The sequence below is a fragment of the Rhynchophorus ferrugineus genome, unplaced genomic scaffold (genome assembly GCF_030347505.1).
Source record: "Rhynchophorus ferrugineus isolate W39M unplaced genomic scaffold, kcgeb_rfMv2 rfM2, whole genome shotgun sequence".
NCBI lineage: Eukaryota > Metazoa > Arthropoda > Insecta > Coleoptera > Curculionidae > Rhynchophorus > Rhynchophorus ferrugineus.
In genome coordinates, this window is record NW_027472581.1 from 33,934,019 (window position 1) to 33,960,172 (window position 26,154).

At 33.0% G+C, this 26,154-nt stretch overlaps 1 protein-coding gene across 15 annotated transcripts in view; it reads left to right on the forward strand.

Annotated features, from left to right (window-relative positions):
- LOC143190643 (disks large 1 tumor suppressor protein) overlaps positions 1-26,154 on the forward strand; it is a 676,624-nt gene that overhangs the window by 565,227 nt on the left and 85,243 nt on the right. For all 15 annotated transcript variants that reach the window (XM_076395120.1, XM_076395122.1, XM_076395121.1 and 12 more), the window contains 4 exons: positions 1,894-2,169; positions 9,687-9,908; positions 16,676-16,823; positions 22,262-22,376. In XM_076395120.1, the coding sequence (XP_076251235.1) occupies positions 1,894-2,169; positions 9,687-9,908; positions 16,676-16,823; positions 22,262-22,376 (761 nt within the window). The remainder of the gene's footprint in view (positions 1-1,893; positions 2,170-9,686; positions 9,909-16,675; positions 16,824-22,261; positions 22,377-26,154) is intronic.

Genomic DNA, 26,154 nt, shown 5'->3' on the forward strand with positions numbered 1-26,154 from the left:
CTTTTAGTTTCATTGTTACTTTAATATTATATGCCCTAACTTAATATTCTTGTATAATTACTTCGGAAGTATTGTCGTTTAACTAAAAAATAAATTAGGGAATAACTTTCAAAAATGTATTTTTTGCCATACTCTTAATGTCAGCTCTTAGATAAGTTCTGATCAAAAAACTAAAATACAAAAAACTAGGTTAGTGTTAACCACTACCAGCTCTAACAAGTAGCTTAGATATTTTATTTCAGCCCTATATATTTTTTTTGTTTAATTATCATCAATATGTATTGGTATTTCTTAATATATTCTTTTCATGTTAGTACATCATGTACTTTTGACAAATAAATAGTGCTTAAAAAATCTATAGTTCGGAGATTCTATTATTGTACTTTTTTATATATTATACTTTTTATTTTTTCATTTGATATACAATTTCACATTATCAACAGGAGGATGAAGAAGAATATAATATAAGGTTAGGGATACAGTTATCTATGGTGTATATTATTAGTCTTCATTATTAGCTTTTAGTTAACTTTACTGGCTTACCAAGAATAACATAATTTTTATGCAGAGATGCTAAACAAAAAAGAGAACATGTTCTTTCACTTTTATACTAATTAATATTTTAACATAATTAATGGATTATATTAATAATAATGAGCAGCCGGAAGACTGTCGAATACTCCAAGGTTCCCAATACTTTTGGTGAATATCACTTTCTATGCCTCCATTTTTTGAGATCAGACATCATTACATGATGCTGACACAGTTTTGCGCTTTTGTAATAAAATAATACACAAAAATATGTCTTTTAAATTGAAAATATTGATGTCAACATAGCTTTTTCACCATAAGTTTTAAAAGAAAGCAATAACTCTTTCGTAAATGTTTTTAATGGAATATAAGAATAACAATGAAATAGAATGCAGTTAACAAGACAATAAGAACATTTTATGAGTTACTATTAACTTTTTTTACTGCAACTTTAATATTCTTTAATCAGCAAAAAGTATTAAACACTAACAAAGGTATTTATTGAATATATTTATGAAATTAAATATTATTAGCGTTTGGAACTATCGACTGTTTTAGTCGACTATTTTTCCGTCCGACTAGTTTCAGCTGACTACTTCCAGTCCCATTAATTTTTAACGTTCTGACTTTTCCGTTCTAGCAGCGACCTCGAAAATAATGTGCCGAATTTATGCTTATATATAGAAAGATATGGTTTTATATCTTGTCTGTAATATGATTGAAAATAACAGTGTACATATATAGCAGTATTTGGTAACGATATTTTTCAATATTATTTATTAATGTAACTGGGTTAAAAGGACATTCTAATTAAAAAAAAATAGTAAAATTCTTTTGACTCTTCTTATATTATCTTGACAATTATTAGGCATTTTTTGAGTGACTTTCGATTTTCTAAGTCTCTCGATGATTGTTCATGTATTTTGAGTGTCAAAACTTCCATTGTTGAAGTTTCAACGAATAATAATTTTAAAATATTCCTGACTAACGAATGGTTATTTTATTTTAAAAAGGTGCGATAGTTAAATAGTTAATAATGATTAAGTGAGAATATGCAATACAAATATTTAGAGGTCTTTATTCCATTACAACACAATATAATCCAGCAATTAGCCTTTTCCTTTTCTTTCCCAAAAACATTGCTAATATATGTAACACGTTAAAGATTACAAATAAATATGAAATTGATACATTTCTATCTCTTTCAATCTAAATCATTGCTTCGCTCAGGTCAGTAGTTTTTAAGGCTTACAAATATGTGTTTTAATTCGACTTCATTAAAGTCGACAGAGAAGAAATAGTAAATATATAATTAAGATTAGAATCGTTAAATATGTATTAACGGATTTATGTTTCTTGCAGGTCAATGGTGATGATGAATGGGAATACGAAGAGATCATCTTGGAACGGGGTGGTGCCGGTTTGGGCTTCAGCATCGCTGGGGGCACCGACAATCCCCATGTTGGCGACGACACTGCCATCTATGTCACCAAATTAATACAAGGAGGCGCAGCGGCGGCGGATGGCCGTCTTCGGGTGGGAGATTCTATATTAGCCGTTAATGACCAGCCCGTGGTGGACGTACCGCATGCTGCTGCCGTTGAAGCTTTGAAACGAGCTGGAAATTCCGTTAAATTGGTGAGTAGGAGTTATTAATTACAGAAGTTTACAAATTCGGGTGAACTTTTGGGTCTTAGCGAATGAGAACGATTCTTAAAGTTATTTGATGCTCTGAATTCAGATCTTAAATCCGTGTTTCAAGATTGATTCCATTTTTCGAATTTGCGCATGGTGCCAGCACTGCGTCTTATAAGGGCTGTCCGCTGACGACCTTACACTCTATATCATTTGGAACTTGTTTATGTGCTGTTATTCGTTGTGACTTGTCTTTTTGTTACGTTTCTGGATGTTGTGCACTCATGACAAATGTACTCAAAGATGCGTATTTTCACTACTTTCATTTTGTTGTAGTAAACACTGACAAGCCATGGGTACCCAAATTGTTTTGTAACGCCTGCAGAACAAGACTGGACAAGTAGTCACCTAGTGAAAAATTATACTTTTCAGTTTCTGTGCCAACGTTATAAAGATATCTAAATCTAAATTATGTACTTGATTTTGATGATTGCTATTTTTGCTCGGTAAATGTCGTCGATATCACCGGATCTTGGAGCAGTCCCCCTGAACCTAACCAAAGCTTTCTACCGAGGTCTGACACGACGGTGTGGTCGCAAAATACGTGCGATTTGGCCTCCCAGAAGACCTAACAGCTCTCATCAAGTCCTATCTATCAGACAGATCTTTCCAGGTCTAGATCAGGAAAATACATTCCAGTCGAAAACAAATCGACGCTGTCATATCTCAAGGTTCACCACTGGCCCCAGCCTTATTTAAGCTCTTTATTTCAGGTCTTCCGAGAAAAGAGCACATTGACGTCGCATTTACGCTGATCACATTGCTTTTTTCACGGCGTCCAGGTTCGTGGTTACCATTCAAGATTGCGATTACAAAATCCTTTGTAACGAAAGACAATGCAAGCTGCAAAAAATAGTGCAACGATACTACCGTTTTACGCTGACGACACTGCTTTCTTCACGACCGCCAGGTTCGAAGTTACAATTCATGAACGTTTACAGAAGCAGCTCAATCATGCAGTCAAGAGGTTTAAATTCTGGAAGTTTCAAATCAACCTCCTGAAAATCAAGGCCATCATTTACCATAAGAAGCGTTACTGACTGCGCGCCTCACAACTTAAGATCGACACTGCAACTATTCCATGACTGACTGACGTCACGTACCTAGGTCTCCACTTCGACCGACGATTCGGTTGACAGTCTCAAATCCAGAAAGGTTAGCAAACCTGCTATCTTCTCTGATCTGTCCTTTTAGCAGACTTCCCATTTCCATCAAATATTCTAATGTTTACTTTAAGTTTGTTACACCCAACCAGGTTAAACGGCTTCAAGTTTTCCAAAATAAGCTCGTCAGGAGAATCTTAAATACTCCATGGTTTGTCAGAAATAATAAAATCCACAGGGAAACTGACACTCCAGATATCAAGCACTTCATGTCTCAATCATTCCAGAAACAACAACTCAGCTCAAGTTCTTCTGAAAACACGTTTGTTCGCGAGCTGGTGGACTTACTGCGAGCTTAGCACCCCGTTATTAGGGGTGACTTTCTCCTTTTCCAGGCTGAAAAGACCTCATCCTTCGCCGCAGTCATAACTTTTGCCTCCATGCGACAGCATCCAGTCGTGTGTTAACTCAAGTTCGCGAATCTATAGTTAGTTTCACTATCTCTTTTTCCGCCGGGTCTTCGTGCCCAATAACAGCTGCCGGGTTGGCGGGTGCCATATCCCCAAATATAATGCAGTAGCATTAACGACCCACAGGAGTCAACTATGTGGCGGTTTCGGTTTAGTGTATTAGTAAGCCCAGAGGCAGTCCCACATAACCCGGTCCAACTTGTCGCTCTAGGGCAAGTCTCCGCGACCAGGTATGCATCGTGCATTCCACCGCCTGGTTTTAGGACACAAAAAAAAAAGATGTCACTAGATATTCTAAATCTAATGACTGACATAATATTTAACGCCTGAAGAAGCAGCAGCATGGGCATCGCTTCTAAATAACCGGATGACCAGCACATAATCGACAATTTGTTGCAAAATTACTACAAGATTGGAGCTCGTACGTACCTCAAAATTCATTTTCTGCGTTAACATTATAACTTTTTCCCACAAAATTTGGACAACACGAGCGACGATCAAGGAAAGCGGCTATATCAAGATACAGCGAAAATCGCAAGGCGGTACTAAGGAGCTTAGAACGATGGCATGATGAGCGACTATTGTTGGACGCGTAAAACGGGTCTCCGAGCAGTATAAAAGACACAGTTTAACCTCCATTCATTTCTAATTTATACTTTTTAATTTAATAAATATCTGTTAATCGGATAAATGGTAAAATAATGAATTTATTAATTATTTCGAAAACTAGCACAAATTTTAAAAAACAGGCTACTGATTTGGTTTCAGCTCTCCAATTAATCTTATAAACATCTTTTGGTTCATCAGTTCCAAAACTGTGTACTTATGTTATTACTGAATAAAAATTATAAGTTAATAAAAACAATATTATATTGCAGCTATTATACTGCACTATATCTTATCATTAAAATTAAACACTTTTTAAAGTTCAAATCCATCAATGAAATGCTCCTTCTTCTATTCGGAGTTTACTAATTTATAAATCACATATTAAACCTAAACCCTCTTCTTCCCATAATCTCTCGATATTCGTATATAATTTACAGTGAAAATTTAGACGCTGTATTTCTATGATAGATTCTTTCAATATTCTTTCAATTTCTGGTATTTCTTTGGAGGTCAATAGGTTTTGCTCATTTTTTCCTAAACATATAGTATATTAATTTAGTGGTAGGGTAGATACAATTTAGTGGCCATTCAGCAATTGCCTTGCGAGATTTATTTTAAGGTAGTGCAACTTTAATATCGCGTAGTGGTTCAGATATCTGAATATTGTTCATTATTTTATTATGCAAATATTTATTACATTTTGGCGGCTTTGTGCTCTTTCGCCATTGAAATGTGCCAGTTATTTTATTAATGCATTAATGGGATATTAATTAGTTTGGCCTTTTTAGTCCCTACATCGCCGATAAAATCTTGAAGATCGAGTAATGTCAATAATATCCCCAAAAATGATGCACATATTAAAATTGTGTGACACCTAAAATGAAAATATACGCAAACTATTGCTTTTATTGTCTCATTAAAATTGAGATACTAACCACTTTCATATTCTAAACTCATTTCAAACTGCGATATTTGTTTACCGTCTATTCAAAAGCAACTAAACGATTTTGATTAAAGTATTGTGAATCTATTTTTATATACTTAAATAAATTTAGATATGATTAGCCTATTTTTAACTCTAAAATATATTAATATTAGTCTGACATTAGTCCAACAACATAATAAAGATACTTTCTATAAATATATCTACATCGTATTTCTGCAAAAGTACAGTCAATTATGTTGAGATTTATAAGCCAACAAAATGTGAATATAACGACTACAGTTCGACTGAAAAATGGTATTTGACACGCCAAGAATAATCATCGAATTTGAACATAATAAAAAAGCTTTTACCACTGAATTCACGTCATCCCTGACAAATTGCAATTTCTTCTTCTCAACCTCCCCCTTCTGCCCATGTATCACTCAGAATATAAATCGTTTTAAAAATAAAATATAATAGGTTGTATATTCGAATTACCATTAAAAACCATAAATGATAATGAACGACTCTGTCAACCATTCTACTAATAACTATAAAAACTTAACCGAAATTTACATAAAGGCTAAATAAAATTAAGACTTCTAATTGCGAATTGAAAAAAATACCAAAAAAAATCATTGAGTTTTATATTATGGTTATTTCAGGTCGTTGTCCAGTTTATGTTTAAACTTATGTCATATGTCCAAAACGTTAGAACATACAAGTTTTCATTTAATAATAAATCTAATTAATAAATTTAAATATAATAAACATAATGCATCGACAACATTTATAAAATATTGTTTATACTTAGAATTTATAAACTCCAAGTTATTATAAAAATAGAGTGAATAGAGTAAGGAAATATTGAAAGCTATTTTCATCCTTGAAGCATCACCTTAAAGATTGAAGTGAATATTAATAGACGTATATCCAAAGAGTATTTTATCAATCTGCTTTGACAAAATAGTCGCTAAACTCTAGACGACAGAATATCGAAGCTAATGGCGGTAGCTTAATATATCTAACCTTAATGCATAGCCATAGAGTAATAGAGATGTAACTCAATGGGGGACTCTGACGCAAAGTTTTGCTTTACCCAACATCCAGAGGGCGCCATAATTGCCCGTTCAAGTAATTTGATTGGTCAATTTAAATCTCCATTATAGGCACCTGTAAGAGAAATATTTTACTGTGAAGACATTTGATTGGCTCATTAGTAATGTTTGGCACATGACAGCCTTGACGTCATTTTTAATTGACCAATGAAATTTAAATAAAAAACAATGTTTTTCTGAAATAAATTTATTAAATAAAATATAAATAAAAATATAATATAAAAATAAATATATCTATTTATCTCTTTCGTCTTTTTTCTTTTTCATATTTTTTAGTGTCATCAATTTTATCAGAGTTCTGCCTTATTGTTTTGTTATACTGAAAGCAAACTTTGAATCTTCCCCTGTTAAAATTCTGTTTTACTCAAAAGTATATAGCGCGACTTGTTATTAGTTTTAATATTTTATCTAAAAAATCATTATCGAATATACAATTGAAGGGTTTTAAATTTACTTTTTTTTTAACATTTGACAAAAATGTTGTTATATTATCGACGTGGCAAAATCGCTGAATAAAATAAAAGAGATAGCTCAAAGACCTACTGACAGTATTTTCATTTCATCCCCGGTTATTATAGAATGTAAATATTTAGAGCCATCATGTTCATCCTCTTCACAATTACCTAAAGGCCAATGAGATGAAAAAAATTAACTTATGTTCAGCGCTTCAAATGATTTCTAAAACATACTAGCCGAGGATGTATATTCCTGAATCGATGAGCTAGATCCAAGACAAACTATCTTGGTTAACTAGCCTTAAGCAAATATTTTTATTTAAATAATTACACTTAATTTTCTTTAATGAAATGAACCCCTCAAGGCAGTTATTAAATTGATGACACTTTAACAAATTTGTTCTTACGTGGGTCATAAATTTTACACCAAAATTCCTCATGTATTTAATATCGGTTTTAATAGATTTGCATTCAAAAGCCATTATTTTATTTGAGCTGGAACTATTGATCCAAGAAGAAAAATATATAGCCATTTACATAGCGTTTTTCGGAAGGGTATTAATTCCTAAAATAAAAAAAATTGTATTTAATATTTATATATATGAATAAACTTACCCCAACTTGAAACAACAAAAACAGAACATCTCTAAACGCACTAATCCATATGTCACCCATATTGAAAATGGCGCTCAAAATAAATAAACAACAAAAACCATAGAAACGAAGTAAGCCAATCAGATCCCGCCGTGATTAAAGCAAGTAATAAGTTAAAAGTAGCGACATCTAGATGTTGGACGTCGCGAAACATTTCCCCAAAATTTCCTATGAAGTTAAATCTCTAATTCTCTATGTGCATAGCGTTGTTTTTAAGTAGTCGGTTTGAAAAAGAAGATATATTAGTTTAAAGTTTTATGAAAAATACTTTACAAGTTTTGTTTTGATTTTGTTATATTAATTAATTGTACCTGTAAATACATCTTCTCAATCGCAAAAAGCTCTTATTTTGATTCTGAGTGCTACAGAATTCCTCTCGCGTTAATCCATCTAATTTATTCTATTTTATCCTGGATCTATTTCCCACTTCTCTTTAATTTTAAAATTTTATTGAGAATTGAACTGAATAGAATTGAACAAAATTAAGTAATAATCAGTTGGGAAAATATCTACACTATAAGCGCTTACAGTTGTTTAACGACTCTCTAAATGGACATTACAGGAAAATTAAGAAAATCCTCTTGTTGGTCCTCTTACTTGATTATCGTAACAAACTATAGGGCGTCTAACATGTGACCTATCTTCTAGGTTTTCATTACCACTTTTATTAGGTGCTTGCATGTATTTTGGTCAGCGATATCTATAGCAAAATATATAATAATTTAAAAAGTATCACTGTAAAGAACTATTAAATTTCAACTTTTGATTTTTTAAAATTATTGCCCAGTAATATATACATGACGTATAGAAGATCACTTAATGGATAATCCTGTGTAAAATATTATCCTAATTAGTTAGACCTGTTCTAAATGTTATTCTAAAGTCTGTTTATGTCCTAAAACTAGATCGGATGGTGCTAGACGTTTTAGACTACACTCTTCACTATCTCGTACATTTAGCTAATTAGCGAGCACATTGGGATGTACTAACACTCGGATATCGCGTTGTATACTTTATTAGAAACATAGTACGGAGCATTTGAAGAAACTGGAGAATTTTTAAGAGCTTGTGTCATATTGTCATAATAATCAATTTTGTTTCAACGATTTAAATGTAGAGATTTTGAGCTGAACACCAAAAATATTTTAATAATTCCAAAAAATACGATTTGCAAGATTTATTAAGCGGAAACTTATCTCAAACTTGCAGAGAATTTTTTCCAAACGTTTACCTGCTATGGGAAAGTTCAAATGAATGAAAGTGGCTATTACACGAATGAACTGAAAATATAGTTTCGAATCGTTTCAACGGTGCGGTTTCATTGCTTGCCAGGCATCAAAACAAGAGGCATATCGTGACTACGGCAGGTTGTGACTGGCAATGAAAAGTGGATCTACTACAACAAGCCCAAGTGCAAAAAAGCATGGGTTTGTCCTGCTAAATCAAGGGACTCATTAAATGTACTATGTTATACGCTCAGGGCCAGTATCGTTGCTAAATCCATTTCTAATTTTTCGTAATTCTAGGTGACTTTTAAATTCGCAGAGAAAATTTCCTAATTCATGTCATCATACTTGTGTGTCATGCTTGTCATTTGTTGCCTTACGAAACCTTGTTATATCTGTTTCGTGTCTTTAAAAAATATTTTTCCTTTTTTTTAATAAACATTAAATAAATTAAAGCTAAATATATTAAAACTATTAGCATTTGCTTTATTATTTAAATGTGCGACGTCGGACTATAAAAAACCCTTTCGTAACATATGCAACTTTCGGAAAAGTTTCGACGTTTTCACGACGTGATTTCGGCGAGAATTTTTCAACCAGAAAACGGAAAAGTTTCTCCTGGCTCATGGTCCATGAAACGTTCGCCATAAATCCATCTTTTCGACTATGAAAAAAAAACGTTATACGTTTCATACTTATTCGTAACAATTTAAGTTTGAATCGGTTCGGAATCCGTCCGTAATTCGAATGTCAAAATATTAGAGCTTAACCTCAATTTTCTTCGATTCTTTGATGGATGTTGCGCCCAAATTCAATCTAGCGTTTACGAAAGTTGATCCGATTTTTCAATTTGTATCTGAAATGTAATATTACAGTTTTTTTTTGTTTTTTTTTTTTCAGAGTGTGCGAAGAAGGCAACAACCTCGTCACATGAGGCTGCTGGAGATCGAACTGATCAAGGGCAATAAAGGATTAGGTTTTAGTATCGCCGGAGGTATAGGCAACCAGCACATTCCTGGTGATAACGGTATCTACGTCACCAAGGTAATGGAAGGAGGAGCTGCTCAAGTTGATGGTCAGTTGGCTGTTGGTGACAAATTAGTAGCTGTTAGGGACGCTGTGGTAAGTACAATAGTCTTCATTAATTTTTCAGTACTATGTGTCAGGCTTATAAGTTAATTTTAATTTACAACACATAGTATTACTGTGTATTATACAATATACAATATTGAAGCTTCACTTTGTCTTCACTGTTGAGTAAATTGTCTGAAAGATATCAAAAATTAGCGGTTATTGATGAACAATAATTTGAATAAAATACATTGTACCGATTTTTCACAATATGGCTTCAATTTAAAAAAATATCTTGGTGTGAAAAGTTACGCTATGTTTAGATGGGACCTGGATAGAATATGTTTTAAAAAAATATCGAGAACTTGGAGAAACTATTGGTTGTGTTAAGCCATAATTACTATTATTAAACATAATATTGTACTAAAAAATGCGACAAATATTATTGAATATTATATTATATATGAAACATCTACTGCAGATGTGTGTCACCACGTCATTTAAGCAGATGCAAAGTAATCTTCTTTAATGGCAATGCACTATTCAGATATATCGCCTTCTGTAAATTCAGTTTTTAAATGAAAATTGATCAGAATACATTCAAGAACCTACTAATATTTTATACGACAAAATTTTATACATATCATTAATAGGAGCACATTGAAAGCCCTGTATTGTATCCTACCTCATCCACCCATACCACATATACTTTGAAATTTCGCATTCATTTCTGACTTTCTGACAAAATTCAAAATGAAAGGTCCTAGGACTTACTACAACTACAAATAGTGCAGTGAATATTGTACCTCACAACCAATACACTTTTATTGTTGCAGAACTTCAATTTTTAACTTTAGGCATTATTAAATACATTGTAAATCTGGCCTAAAATGGCAATAAGATTTAATTACATTATATTATTATAATTAATAAAATTATATTATCACTCTAATTCTAGTGCATAATTATCACCAAAAAAACATAAAAAATGTATTCTATTTAATATTATTTTATTGAATTTGAACTATATTTTTTTATTTGTTTTTAATACGTTTTTTGTTTGTATTTTTTTATTACTCTTCGTGATTCCACAATCTGCCCTATTGGCAATAAGTATTTCTTATGTCTATATTATATATACATGGCATGTAGAAAATCACTTCATTAAGCAATCTTCTGTATAAAATATTATCTTAATTAATTAGTCTTATTCTAAAGCTTATTCTAAAGTCTACATATGTCCAGTAATCAGATCAGGTGGTGTTAAACGTTTTAGTCTACGCATTTCACTATCAAGTCGCATATTTAGCTGATTAGTGAGTACATTGGGATGCACTGACACTCTTTCGGAGTACTTCACACAAACACGTTGAATTACGCTCGTTATAGGTTCTAGAGGAATATCGCATTGTGTCACTTTATTTGAAATATAGTACGGAGCATCAACAATGGCACGCAACACCTTATTTTGGAACCGCTGAATGATAGATATATTAGATTTTCTAGCGTTATCCCATAATTGGATTCCATATGACCAAATGGGCTTGAGTATAGACTCATATAGCAATTCCTTGTTATCTAATGATAACTTGGATTTACGCCCGATGAGCCAATACATTTTATACAATTTAAGTCCAAGTTGTTTCCGTTTAGACAGTATGTGCTTCTTCCAGGTTAGGCGTCGATCTAAGTAAGATATTTAACATGCTCTGCTTGGGCGAGTTGACTGATATTCACTGGTGGACATGTTCTTCTACGCAGGGTAAACGTTACATGTGTGGATTTTGTTTCATTGGCTTTAATGCGCCACGTCTTCAACCATAATTGTATTTGCTCCAGGTGGGTTTGTAGGTTTATTGATGCTGTGACTGGATCTTCATGGGATGCTAAGGTTGCTGTGTCGTCTGCGTATGTTGCCACACTAGTTATTTTTGTGGTGGGCAGATCGGCCGTATACAGAAGATACAGATTGGACCCAGTACACTACCTTGCGGAACTCCTGAATATATGGGATTTAATTCGGTATGTCCATCGCCTTTTCTGTTCGTATAAACCAACATTGATTTTTTGTTCTTTTCCCAGAAGCTATCTATCGATCTTTCAAGCTCAATCGTAGCTGCATAAAAATGGCAAATAAACACAGGACGAGATAACTTGTAGTTGGCATCCTAGAAAAGAACGCATTATACAAGTTATCTTGTAGTTGGCAGTCAATGTGTTGGCCACAGCCAATCTTCAGATCATTTTCTTTGGCCTTAATGTGTATTTTGTTGGTGTCTTTGACAATCAATTTAGATCAATATCGCCAAAAACCAATCCACGAAGTTCGAAGATCGAAGTCACTGATTGTCTTAATCAGAATACGTCCTAATACGTACGTACGACTTAATCATTACGCTATTGTTTACATGATTTTATTAGGCTGCTTTAATTGTTTCCAAGTAACGAGATTAAATACAAATAGAAAATGCATAAAGGAAGTCTTCAAAAAAAGTGTGGAGATGGGCTTTAAAGATTAATTAAAATGCATGAAAAATATATTGATTTTCAAGAAAAAGTATCCCTTAAAAGGAACATTATAATTAAAAAAGATTATTTGATTTTAATTTTTTTGCATTAACAAATCGACCGTCAGAATAAATTCGGATTGGTTTAAAAATTAGTTAATCCATTCAATAATCTACTGTCTTGAAGACAAAGCTTTCCGGCGAATAAATCCATCGCCACTTTGCGTAATCCCTTTTTTTATATTATCAATTTTTAACTGCCCGAATAAAAAATCGTTTCTCGTCACCGCCTGGGAGAGGGGGATCTATGGCCTGTCAACGGTGGGGCCTTCTGCAAATTTTCTAACCATTTTTCTGGATAAATTAGTATACGGTCGAGAAGAAATATGCCCACCTTAACATCGTTTCGCTAAATTTCAGCTTCAACCGTTTTCACCATAAAAGTTTCTCAAGTTAACGAGAAACAAAACTTGTAATAACGGTTTTATTGAAGATAGTCGGTCGATGAATATTAGCTTGTATATACCGGGGATAGACAAAATACTATACACATTCTGCAATATAGTACATCTTGTTGCATGTTGGTAACACTTCTTCCGTATAAATAATGCTACACTTATCGGATCGGCGAAGAGAATTAGTGGACAAAACTCAGCATTAATTTGATAGAGACCGACGAGCATTAGAAATATTGTGACCAAACAACATAAAACTACCGAGCTACTAACATTAAGCTATGAAAGAAATGGTGCAACGATCAGAAAAAAACTAGACATTTGATTGGAAGAATGTGATATGGTCCGATAAATCATCGTTTATACTGTTTCCTACAAAGACTCGGATTTATGTACAGAGAACTCCAACTGGACTGCCTACTTCTGACTGCATACTGTCAAGTATTATAGAGGTTCTATTATAATTTGGGCGACAATATAGCCGTATTCAGCTGGTCCTTTCATTTACATCATTGGCCGGATTACTGCTATTGAATATCTCCACACCCTCAGTGAGTTCGTACTACGATTATCATATTTCTGACAAATACTGTCATTTTCGAAGATCTTAAAACGCACATAAAGCACATAATGAGAATATCATCAAACATCTTTCTTGGCCAGCTTAACTGCCATACCCCAACATAATTGAACCGTTTGAGAGAGTTTTGGAGCAATTGACAGATGTTTTAGTACAAGAATAGGACAACATTGCATTGGAAACTATTTATACACTCTACGACTATGCCGTGAAGAATTGCATGTGTTCATATTTTTTTGTCCATCCTTTTTATGGACTAAGTTTATTAACAAATGACTGACAATTCCAAAATCTATGAACTACTTAAATATTTATTTGTACAGAACCGAAGTACTTCGGGAGATCTTCGTTGTTGCTATATAAACATTCCCACCTATAGCATGTTTTTCCAATTTTATTAACAACTCTCCAAATTTTAGGCGTTTTCCTGTAGGAACAAAAAAATTACTATTAGTTTTGTAACATTTCAAGAATACTAAAAAAGTTCCCAAAAAAAGACAAGAAATTGAAGAGTTACAGACAAGTAGACTGAGAGTTAAAAAATTGGTGTAGTAATATGTAGTATTCTGAAATAAAAAAAAAACTCTTAATTAGTAAAGACGCTGCTATGGCTCGAACTCTGGAAAGACAAACAGTTTTTTTCCCAAAATAGCGCCAATTTACCCATGTAACATTCACGCTTTGAGGAAGGACTTGTCCCACAGTAAAAATAAATAATATGAACTCCCGCCGGCAGACACTCTTAAATATCTGGGAATGCATTTTGATCGATGCTGAAAATGGTTTTGCTGTATAAATACAATCTGAATAGTTAGAAAAGATGAATAACTTTTCCTTTTCGAAATGAACACAACCATTTCTTTTTATTAATGTCTTAGGACTTCAACAATCTGCCCATGGGCAATAAGTATGTTTTTATGATTTCCATTAAACAACTATAAGTATTGACTTATACACAAAACCTTGTTATCTAAAGATAATTCAGATTAAACTAAACCAAATGTATCAGCCAATACATTTGGTTTAGTTTAAGCCCAAGCTAATAACTCATAAGCTGTCACTATATGATTTTTCCATGTTAAGCGTCGATTAAAAATGCATTCCCGGATATTTAACATTGACTTGTTAGTTGTGGGAGTTAATAATTATTAATTTTTACTGGGGGCCTTCTACAAAGGGTCACATGGGTGGATTTTGTCTCATTTGCTTTTATACGTCATGTTTTCAACCACAATTCGACTTTGTTTAGATAAAGTTGGAGGTTTCTGGTGACTTATATTGGATCCTCTTGTGATGATAAGATCGCTGTATCGTAACACAACAAATAAAAATATATTTTATACGTATCGAGAAGGTAGTGGAGTGGAATATTGACATTTATTAATTTGAATAAAACTGCTTTTGAACCCAATCAAACACTTTTAGAAACTAATGGTAATGCTGCTCCGTTATATCCCATTTGTTGAAAAAAGTGATGATTTTGATGTTGGTGACCAAAAAAAAAACGGTTCGCGGGACCAAAAAAAAGTCGAAGGCAATAAATCGCTTGAAGACTTATATGACAAAAGCCCAGCTCAAACTTTCAGTAGGCGGTGGGGTAGATCCAAAAAGAGTGAAATGACTACCACATATTTTGATTGAAGATTGCATGCTAACCGTTTCAGTAGCGTAGTTTTATTTTCATTTAGGTGATTGGATCGCTGCCAAACCAACATCTTTCTTTCGACACAGTGTCATATACTCACTATAAAAAGTACCGGAAAGAATTGTAGAAAATCATAAAAACTGATTAGTATTTATTGTGCCAATATGTTCTTATAAATGCCTTACAAAATGAAAACAAATAATCAAAATATCTTATATGATGGCATATAGTTTCTTCTTAAATCTATTCATAATTTGTTAATCTCTCAACCAATTACAACACTTGGAGTCTTAAACATCGAGATCAAACTTTCAACAAATTATTATATACGCTATTCATCTAAAACTATATTAAAAAAGATACAATTGAATCTAATTTTGAACCCAAAATGAACAAAGGAGAATTAACCCGAACTATCCAATTCCAGCGGTAACTATAGCAGGCCAATTACCGGAAACATCTCGAAAAATATCCAGAAACTCTCGCTCCCTCCATTTCAACGTTAAAATAGCCCAGGTAAAACTATAGCGAGCTTTTTAGAAATTTCCATATCGAGTCTAATTACGTACTGTTCGTAAAATTCGCAGTTAAAAACTTCGAGACTTCTAACGAATAAGCAAAAGTTTCTCTTTAATGTCGAATTTTCATCTTCTGGGAATATAGAGCTTAATTTGTTTAGTACATTATAAACGTTGTTAGTATCATTTAGTAGAACATGTCAGACAACTACACCAGGATATATTAGTAATGATGCAAATTGATGGATGTGATTCAAGCAGTATTAACTATTAATAGTTAATATTAAGTAACTAATATTCCACGAATATTGATAACATAGCATGAATAGTTGAAATAATTACTCCAAAAAAAAAACATTAAAGATTCAATTTGTTCAGACAATACCTGAAAAATGTTAAAGGTCTAGAACGGAATGCACATATAGCAATTCCATTAAAACAGCCAATGCACGTCATAGATAACATCGAAAATACTGTCACGTGCAGTTTGTAAACATGTTAAATTGGTTTTAAATTCGAAGCAGATTTATCCTTCTCATTTACCCTAGTTAAAACAGACTGAATGCGGTCTGATGCGTCGTAGCCGAATCTGTCTATAAAATTCGATATTGGTCGACCCTGTTGTCAAATGTCTACAAAATTCTTCAAAACATTAGTGATAATAATTAGGGATTAGAAACCGGTAAACGTTGTTAACGTGTTGATAAAAAAATTCTAATTTAATGCCACAACATTGCGACGTGCTGACGTCATAAATTTTGATGACGTGCATAGGTTGTTTTATTGGATTGACTATAGTATTTTTTAGCATTTTTATTCTTCTGATTTTTTTTTACCTTGACAATCGTTTTTTATTATTTGTTTATTTTTGTTTGTACTATTTATTCACAAAGGTTCATCCATCAAATTTTAGCCTTGTAACAATGTACCAGTTTAAAGGGCGTTTTATTGTGAGTTGATTACTATCTATTCAACAGTATTCGTAATGTATGCAAAAAGAAACTCCTAAAAATATTCAAAAAATACTGTATGTATTCCAAACTAAAAATAAGTACTCTATTTATTTATTTTTTCTTTAGTCAAAACTATAATGATATTTTAATTTTGTTACAGAAAGGAGAAGTCAACTTAGAGAATGTTACTCATGAAGAAGCGGTAGCCACGCTCAAGACAACCCAGGACTGCGTGGTGCTCATAGTTGCGAAACCCGATAGTGCCTTCAATGCCCCTCCATCAGATACTTCCTACTCACCCCAGTTATGTAAGTATATTTATTTTAAAAGTCGCTGGTCACCAATCTGACAAATTTAAAACTAATATAAATGTTTTACACGTCAACAGTAAATTTTAACTCAATATTTTATATCCCAATGCAGAATTTTTAAATTACGATTCAATTTAATTAATGTATGTTACAAGCTCCATTCAAGAAAAGATTGATTAATATCAAGGCAATAGCTTCTTACTGATACCATTAAATTCTAGTCCAATAAGGATTTATCGAGACGTATACTGTGAATAAAATTTTATAAAAAAAAAGTGTATAAAAACACAGGCATCACATCATGTTTATTTGCATGATATATTTATTAAATATGAATTAATAATTTTCAAACAGGATTCTATTTTTACAAACAATTTTGAATGATTTACATTAGACTGCATACCAAAAGAAGCCAAATACTTGGGTTCCATCTGGTTTAACAGTAAAAAAATAATTTTAAAGATGAATAACTGCTGAAATTAAACCAAATCTAGCCGTTTTTTTAATGAATCTTTATTAACGATAAAAACTTATTTACTTGCTAGAATAATGTACAAAAAATATTGTGCTCCAAGACTGGAAAAGTTGCGAAAGCTATATTGACGTCAATGAAATTGAAACTGTTGTTTGGTGGACTACCAAGGAAGTGTTTGACGGAATTGGAACGGGAATATTCATAATGGGTCGAACTAGACTAATTTTTTTTTATTACCATTATTAGTGTTTCCACCTGTCCAATAGGCATATATACATATATATATATATATATATATATATATATATATATATATATATATATATATATATATATATATAGCATGTAGAAAATCCCTTCATTAAGTGATCTCCTCTATAATATACTGCCTTAATTAATTAGTCTCATTCTAAAATCTATATATGTTTAATAATCAGATCAGATGGTGTTATCCGTTTTAGTATATCATCTTTTAGTATATCATATTATCAATTCGAACTCCTAATGCGATTGACACAAACCCCTTAAAATGGGCCAAAATAGATCAATAAAAAATCGTGATCTTCTGTCACAACAACGCCAGACTGCACGTAGATTTAGCCACTTAGAAAATTTGAGATATAATGGCAAGGAGTTTTTTTAAACATCCACTGTATAACCTGCACTTTGCTACATTCGATCATTGTTCCAGTCTTTGCAGAACTCTCTTAATGGTATAAAGCTGGCTTCAAAGAGACGCTTGTGAAAATAATTTGATTCAGAAATCTCAGGAAATATTCTACAGTTTGTATCTAGTGTTTGAAATGTATACGAATAAATTCGGTGGAAGAATATTTTAAAAACAGAAATTAATTTTTCCCCAATTCAGTATATTTTAAATTCTCATTTATTTCTATCCGTATTCGATAGACGCAAGGAAAATGAATTTAAGGGGAAAAAGTCACGGAAACATTATTAAAATACGAAAAACAATCTGCTGATCCACCCAACCCGAACTAACTCATAATAAAATTTAGGATTTTTCATTAGTCGACTTGAATCCTTAAAGCAGAAACCTGATCCGCTTTTCCCTATGACCCATTTCCACAGTTGCGGAATATTTCTCTTGCTGAAATAATCAACAAAAACCATTCTCCATTGTTAAAGCAACTATGATAATGGAATGAGGCAGCTTTTATATTCATTAAAAGTTGAAATTGGCTATATGGATATATTATTTATATAGGGTATACAGGGTTTTCAGTTTTACTACATTGACGTTATTTTATGAGGTCTAGAAAATCCATGATTTATTCCATGAAGTTGAATATTTTATTTAACATACTTAGCATTATCATTAGATCTTAGCATACGAGCAGTTGTTGGCAACTCCGGAATATAAGATGCTTAATAGAGCTTCTCATTGCGTGTCTCCATGAAACTCGATTTATGCCCTAGTGGCCAAAATTGGCCACTTCTAGGCGATTGCTTCATTCAGATGGTTCAACTTTTCACAGAAAGGTTCTAATTAAGAATTTGATCCTAGAGCAGCATCTCATAGTATATGAATAGCAAAGATCCTTCCTAGCTTAGCACAGCGCGATTTGACCTCGATCGTTTTCGCTTGAAACTTCGCGCGTTGTCGTAAGTGATCTAATTTTTATCGTTTATATTTAAGTCACCATCGGCTTCAGAGATTAGTCGCTTTTGTTACGATTCACAGATGGAAATTCGGGTTACAAGTTTTTTTGGTTTAATTCGTGTGGCACCCACACATCGAGCTTGTATTTGTATGCAACCTTTTCCAACTTAATCTTTTTTGGCCTTGCTGGTGTCCGTGATCTTTGACGTAAGTTCCAGCAAACTGTCAAATAATTTTTTAACATGTTTAAGTCAGTATTATTACTACTTTTTATCTATTTTTTACTAATCTAATAATTATAGTAATTTTGTATAATTAAAAAACTTGATTTGAAACAGCGAAAATTGATTTTTTTAAAACCTACCTTCAACATCGCAAGTTAATAAATCACAACAGCAAACCTTTAATTGGATTATTTTTTTATTAAAAAAACAAGGCTCATGGAATTTCATTTTTATTATATTATTTTGCTACATGATTATCATTACATAGTTTTTTCAGTGGTCGAACTCTTATCAGGTAGTCGTATTATACCAAGCATGTCTAGCTTGCTTTTATATTTCTCGGTATATCTCCTAATATAATCTTCAGATGTATACCTTCAGATCGCTGCTAATTTTGTGTGCTTTTGTATTTCGGACATACCACAGCGTATTAACTATAATAAGTATAATAACTTAAATAGTTTGCTTTACCTTCATAAACCCAAATAGTCTATACATTTTTCTGAATTCAAAAGCCCCCAAGCTTTACTTGTCAAGTTCCTATGTGGTTTAAATTAATTTTACATTGTTTTGAAATTTCATTCGTCACAAAAAAAGCGATACAAAATCAAGATCCAAGATACAAAAAGTTGTCACTTTTCTTATTCAAAAGCTAAGCATTAAACCTTTTTTTTCGTTGATTTACATTCATTCACTAGTATTAACTTGCACGGGTAATCATTTCTTAATATATTTTTTTGTTTTATTTTTATTTCAAAGTAAAACCTTCTAAATATATAATAATTATAAAATATTTCAAATAATAAGTCCTCAAAGCTAACATTCGTGAAGGGATTGCGATTACAAAAGCCTTTGTAACGAAAGGCAATGATAAGCTGCAAAAAATAATGCAACGATAAACCTGCTAAGAATATTTGCTGGTTGAAACAATGTAGTATGGTCCGATGAATCACGGTATACATTGTTTCCTACCGTTTTACGCCGACAACACTGCTTTCTTCACGGCCTCCAGGTTCGAAGTTACTATTCATGAACGTTTACAGAAGCAGCTCGATCATGCGGTCAAGTGGTTCAAATTCTGGAGGTTGCAAATCAATCCCCTGAAAACTCAGGCCATCATACGATTCGGTTGGCATTTCCAAATCCACAAAGGTTCGGGAATAGCTCCCTTCTTTGATCTGCCGTTCTAGCAGACTTCCCATCTCCATCAAATGCTTATTTTACAAGATGTTAATTCGCCCATACTCTCCTCTATGGATCTAATGTCTACTTCAGGTTTGTTACACCCAACCAGGTGAAACGGCTTCAAGTTTTCTAAAACAAACAATTCTCCCCTCAGGAGAATCTTAAACGCTCCATGGTCTGTCAGAAATAATCAAATTCGTAGGGAAACTGACACTCCAGAAATCAAGCACTTCATATCTCAATCATTCTACAAACTACAACTCAGCTCAAGTTCTTCTGAAAACGCGCTTCTTCGTGAGCTGGTCGACATGCTGGGAGATTAGCAGCGCGTCAGCGCTAACCTCCCCCCTTTTCCAGGCTGAATTGACCTCATCCGTCGCTGCATAACTTTTGCCCCCATACGACAGTATCCAGTCGTGTGTTAACTCAACTTCGCGAATCAATAGAATCGCCGGGTCTTCCTGCCCAATAACGGCTGCCCGAACAGCGTATGTCATATCCCCAAATTCAATACAGTAACAGTAGCGATCAGTTTAGTGTATTGGTAAGCGCAGAGGCAGTGCCACATAACTCTGTCCAACTTGTGACTGCAGGGCAAGTCTCCGGGACGAAGTATGCGTCATGTATCCACCGCCTGGTTTTAGGCCAGAACAAAAAAATTGTATCCTACAAATGGTTAGGTTTATGTATGGAGTATCTCAAAAGAAACCTTGGACTGCCTACTTCCTACAGTCAAGCATGGGGGATGTTCTATTATGATTTAGACGAAAAAATCGTGGTATTCAGCTGCTCCTCTCGTTCACATCACTGGTCGGACTACTGAGAATGAATATCTCGACATCCTCAATGATGAAGTTCTTCACTATGACTAGCATATTATTGCACAAACACTGCTATATTCCAAGATGATAATGCTCCCATGCCAATGCCAAAAAACACAGCACCAGAATATCATTAAACATCTTCCCTAGTCAGTACAATCGTCAAACCTCAACATAACTGAACCATTATCGGGAGTTTTAGAACAGAGACAGAGGATTACATTTACATCTCCAATATACCTGAAGCTATTAGCAGATGTTTTGCTACAAGAATAGGTGTACATTCCATTAAATTGTTTTCAGGCACCCCACTTATCTATTCCGTGAAGAATTGCAGCTGTTTCAAAAGCAAATGGTGGCTCAAAACCTTATTAATAAATACATATCGTATATATGTCATATTATTTTATCAATCCCCTGTATATAAAAATTAGTGTATCAAAAAATGAAAGTACATCACGCTTGTCTGTATTAGATCGATTTGAAGATAGAATAGAATAGATTCAAGATATTAAGTTAGGATTTGATCGGTAGGTACTCAATTAACATCACAATATCCGGCAAAGGCTACTGTGGCCCAGTTAATTTTAAATTGATTTACCTTTAAGGCTTACCTATCGGCCATTGTCTGATTAATGGCTTCTATAACAATATTTCTTTTTAATGGAGGACATTATACCAGTCCTTCAGAAACTTTCATTTGCAGCAAAAAATTAATATCGCTATAGTTACCCATGTTCATAGGTTACTTTTATTGTTCAATACCAATTAGACAAGTATTAATTAAAATTAACAGCAAAAAAAACATTGTTACAAAAATTGTTCATTTCAGACATTTGCAATAGGTTCTGGTCTATCTATGACGACTAAGTGTTTCCGTGACATTAAATGTCCTTAAAATACAGTAATTGCACAAGGTCACGTTATCAGTCCATATACAATATTAGCCTAAAGAAATATATAAGAGTCATAATTTAACACAATCGCTGACTATAAAAGGTAATCTACGTATCAGTACGATCATCAGACGATCATACATCATACGATCAACTAGACTTTACATTATGTAATAGTATAAAATGTATTTATTGTAAATTGTTTCCTTTCAGCTACCAAAGCATCACATGGATACCCGGAATCTGTTCATTCAGTACACTCCTCAAATTTAGCGTTACATCTTCCACCTGGTACTCCAAGAGCCATCAGTACTGAAGACATCACAAGGTAAGTTATTTTCATGGCTCATACAAATGTTTTTTCTACTATACTATTTACTATCAATACTATTTTTTCCTAAGAACTCTAGTAAATATACAGTTATTAGTTATTTTGTGAAGTTATGTTAAGAAATTGAGAAACATTTTATCAGAATCGGAGTAAATTATGTATTTAAAATTGCTAGAAGTTGTGTTTTATAGTAACTAAGACACAAGTATAACTAATAAATATTTTTGTCAATTTCACATTATTCATCAACATTATTCTTATTCAGAAGTACTTTCGATGCCTTTTTAGTAGAACGATTTGCTTTTTTATTCAGGTATTCTTTCTATCATTAATTTGTACGATTGCATACCAATCCATAGTAGCTGATTTCCCTGCTGCAAAGTCTCCATAATACGATTGCTTGTCTTCAACTGTATTTTTCAACAGAAGAAAATTAATCAAACCACGATTTTATTTATTATGTAATTTATAACAAAAATCCTTAATTTCAAAACAATAACAAAAATAGATTTAAAATTTGAATGTACTGACGTAACATAAATAAAGCATTTAGTTCTTTGGTTCTGAGAGCAACTTCTGATGATTGAGGAGATATTTTAGCGTAGGCTCCGAACCAATATTCTCGATATTAAGCTTACCGACTGGCGAGTGACCAACTTAGAAATCATCCCAAAAGACATCCGGTCTTACCCAGGACAATCACAAATATTAAACAATCACAAACATTAATTTACGACCATGCCCCAGCAGGATTCGAACCCGCGACTATCGCAACAGTAGGTGGACCGTCCTGTCGCCTTTACCACTGCGCCACCAAGCCGGCTGTATAAGGAGATACTTCAAAGGTTCAGAGTATGGTTCAATAATAAGAGTTTGACCTTCACTACAGCACATTTCCAAATGTCCGTTTTTCCATTTTAAATCATTACACCAAACACGAACCGAATTCCTATAGTTACAATTTTACCATATAATTTAAATAGTTTCCAGGTTCTTCAACATGACTTTGATAATATTTTTTAAATTTATTTTAACTTTTTTTTTCTTCTTTTTTAGCTCTTTACTGAATGTATTAATTTGGAATGAATGGATTATTAATAATAATGTAATAATTGCACATGTTCCTCACTATTTTGATTTAAAGCAATTTAAAGAAAAGACAATCCCTCAATGTTTTGTCAACTGTAGTGTGTGTCATTCTTCATATTATGAGATTTAAGTGCATGAAACCATAATCCGTAAGTTAAAAGAAATGTACCCACCTTGTCCCAACAATAACATATACAACAGCAATAAAGTATCCAATTCGATGTTCTGAAGTGATGCGCTTGCATATATTCCTGCGATTTTATTTTATTTATATAGATTTTTTTTATATATTCTGAGAGTATCAGTAATTTGTAAACTCATACATTTTGACATGTATTTTTGAAAGTTCAGACCGGAAACTTTGATGTATTAATACGTTAAAAAATAACTAAGTGGAATTAATACAGGAAAATACTGATGCAACATGGCTTGGTTGGCTGGCAACAACGCTGAAGAAGTGTGAGAATGAACTGAATATTGGATTATTGTCCGACCAGCATCGTTTCTTCAACGCGATAATGTGAGAAAATTGTAGAAAATTATTGGAAATATATTAATGAATATATATTGTGACAATTTTTCTCATTAAGTGACTTTTTCGTAAAAAATGATATAATACACGAAAGCTCCTAATAATAAAGAAAATAATATAATTAAATAAGTTTATATAAGTGTACAATTAGTCTCATCTAAAGTTATAGGGTTTTTAATCTTTATAACTTTATTGTACATAAGTTTCACAATGCTAACTGGTTACGTATTATAATCAAAGTTTTCAACAGTACATAATCCTCTAAAGGATGGATTTATAGCAACTCAAAACCGGAAACCGTAAACGTGGTTTCTTATAAACTGGTTTAATTATTATCATACATGAACATATACATTCTAATACATAATCCTTGTATTTTCCACGACCATATCGTTCAATTTCAGGGAATTGGGGCGCCGAAATCTCTACACCGACGGGTAGTCACCTGTTGCCCTCTCTCCCCCAGACACTCTCCGCGCTCTAAATAAATTATTCATGAAACAATGATGATTTGTCATACGTTCGAGTCAACGAATTTGTCGTATAATTAATGTGGGTATCTCATCCAGCTGAAATCCGTATGTCAGTGTCGAAGTATGGATGGATAATTCCGAGCTGAAAATCGAATTAATCAACGTACATTTCATGTATGTCCTAGCTTGAATGAACTATTATATTTTGGGAAATAGAAGTTTGGTATTTAATTTGAAATTATTTTACTAAAATACACTAGAAATTACTAGTTTAGGTAATCATAACACAAGGTCTGAAAAGTACCGAGCGTAACAAAGAAAACGCCTTTTTTTTTCTTCGAAATTGGCTTTATTCATCAACCTAATCTCCATCAAGAGCGACCCAATAATTCCAACGCATAATCATGAAATTTTAACAGCTTTCTTTTGAAGATTAGTACTAACTGAAAAAAACGCCTAATGCAATAAATAATAAAAGATCATCGTGGTGCTAAAGGTGCTATAAAAATAATATTTCTTTTCGATTTAGTACAGAAAATATTTAAATTAATGTTTTGACACGGTCTTCGATATTAAGACTATCTATTGGCCAGTGGCCAACAGTCAAAGATCTTCTGTTTTATCCAACCTTGTCAGATTTTACAATTTCTATAGATATTCACTAACATAATTCACTAACGCCTTCTGATTACCATCTTTTCTTATCGAACCCATGATTCATCCGTTTTTCGGGGCTGTTCACTGCGTCTTCCGACCAAAAGGTCAATTTCATCACAAATGTCTGTGTAGAATGCGTTCACCTTTCATTCAAGATATATGTCCACACTATATGCATTATATGCGTTGTATTTATTTCTCAACTGTGTACTGATTGTCGCACATGTTGAACGAATTCATTTTCAACACGATCTTGTGGAGAAGCGTGTAAACTATTACCAAGGGCAATTTCTATTAGTTTTCTATTACAGACTAATTAAAGTTCATGATATTGAGCCTAATATATTCTAAAATTACAGTATAAGCTTCTTTCAAAGTTATATTTTATATAGTATAAAGTCGATTTGTTGGAATATTTTTAAATGCATGATTTAAAAAATCTAAAGCATAAATCTTAAAACTTTATACCTCAGTAGGACAGTTAAAAGATTTAACCAGCTTTAAATCACTGAATTTTGTCGTAAGTGTTCGTATTATTATAGAAACTTTACTGTCTTCATTACTTTTTCGAATCTTTTTGAAGAAAATTACAAATGCTGGTTTTGTATGACCTCTAAATGAATTTTAAAGCGCATCTTGCTGGAATTTTTATTTTATTATTTCAATTCGAGGATAAAGAGGGCTGAAAGTTATCAGTCATCGATTTCAACATGTGAGTACTGGTTTGAACGTTTTAAAATTAGTAGTTCGACACCGAAATCAAAAAGCATTCTGGACACTCCAAAAAAAATTAGGACATTACCTTTCTCGCACTGCACGAAAAAACGACCGGAATACGAGCAAAGACACAACAATGTTATTCTTCAGCCTGACAACGCTCGACCACATGTTGCAAAACCAGTGAAAACATACTCGGAAGCATTAAAGTGGAAATTGCTACCCCACTCTCTTTATTCTCCAGACCTTGCTTCTTCTGATGACTACTTCAGTCGTGACCTGCCTGAGCAGCGCTTCACTATTAACA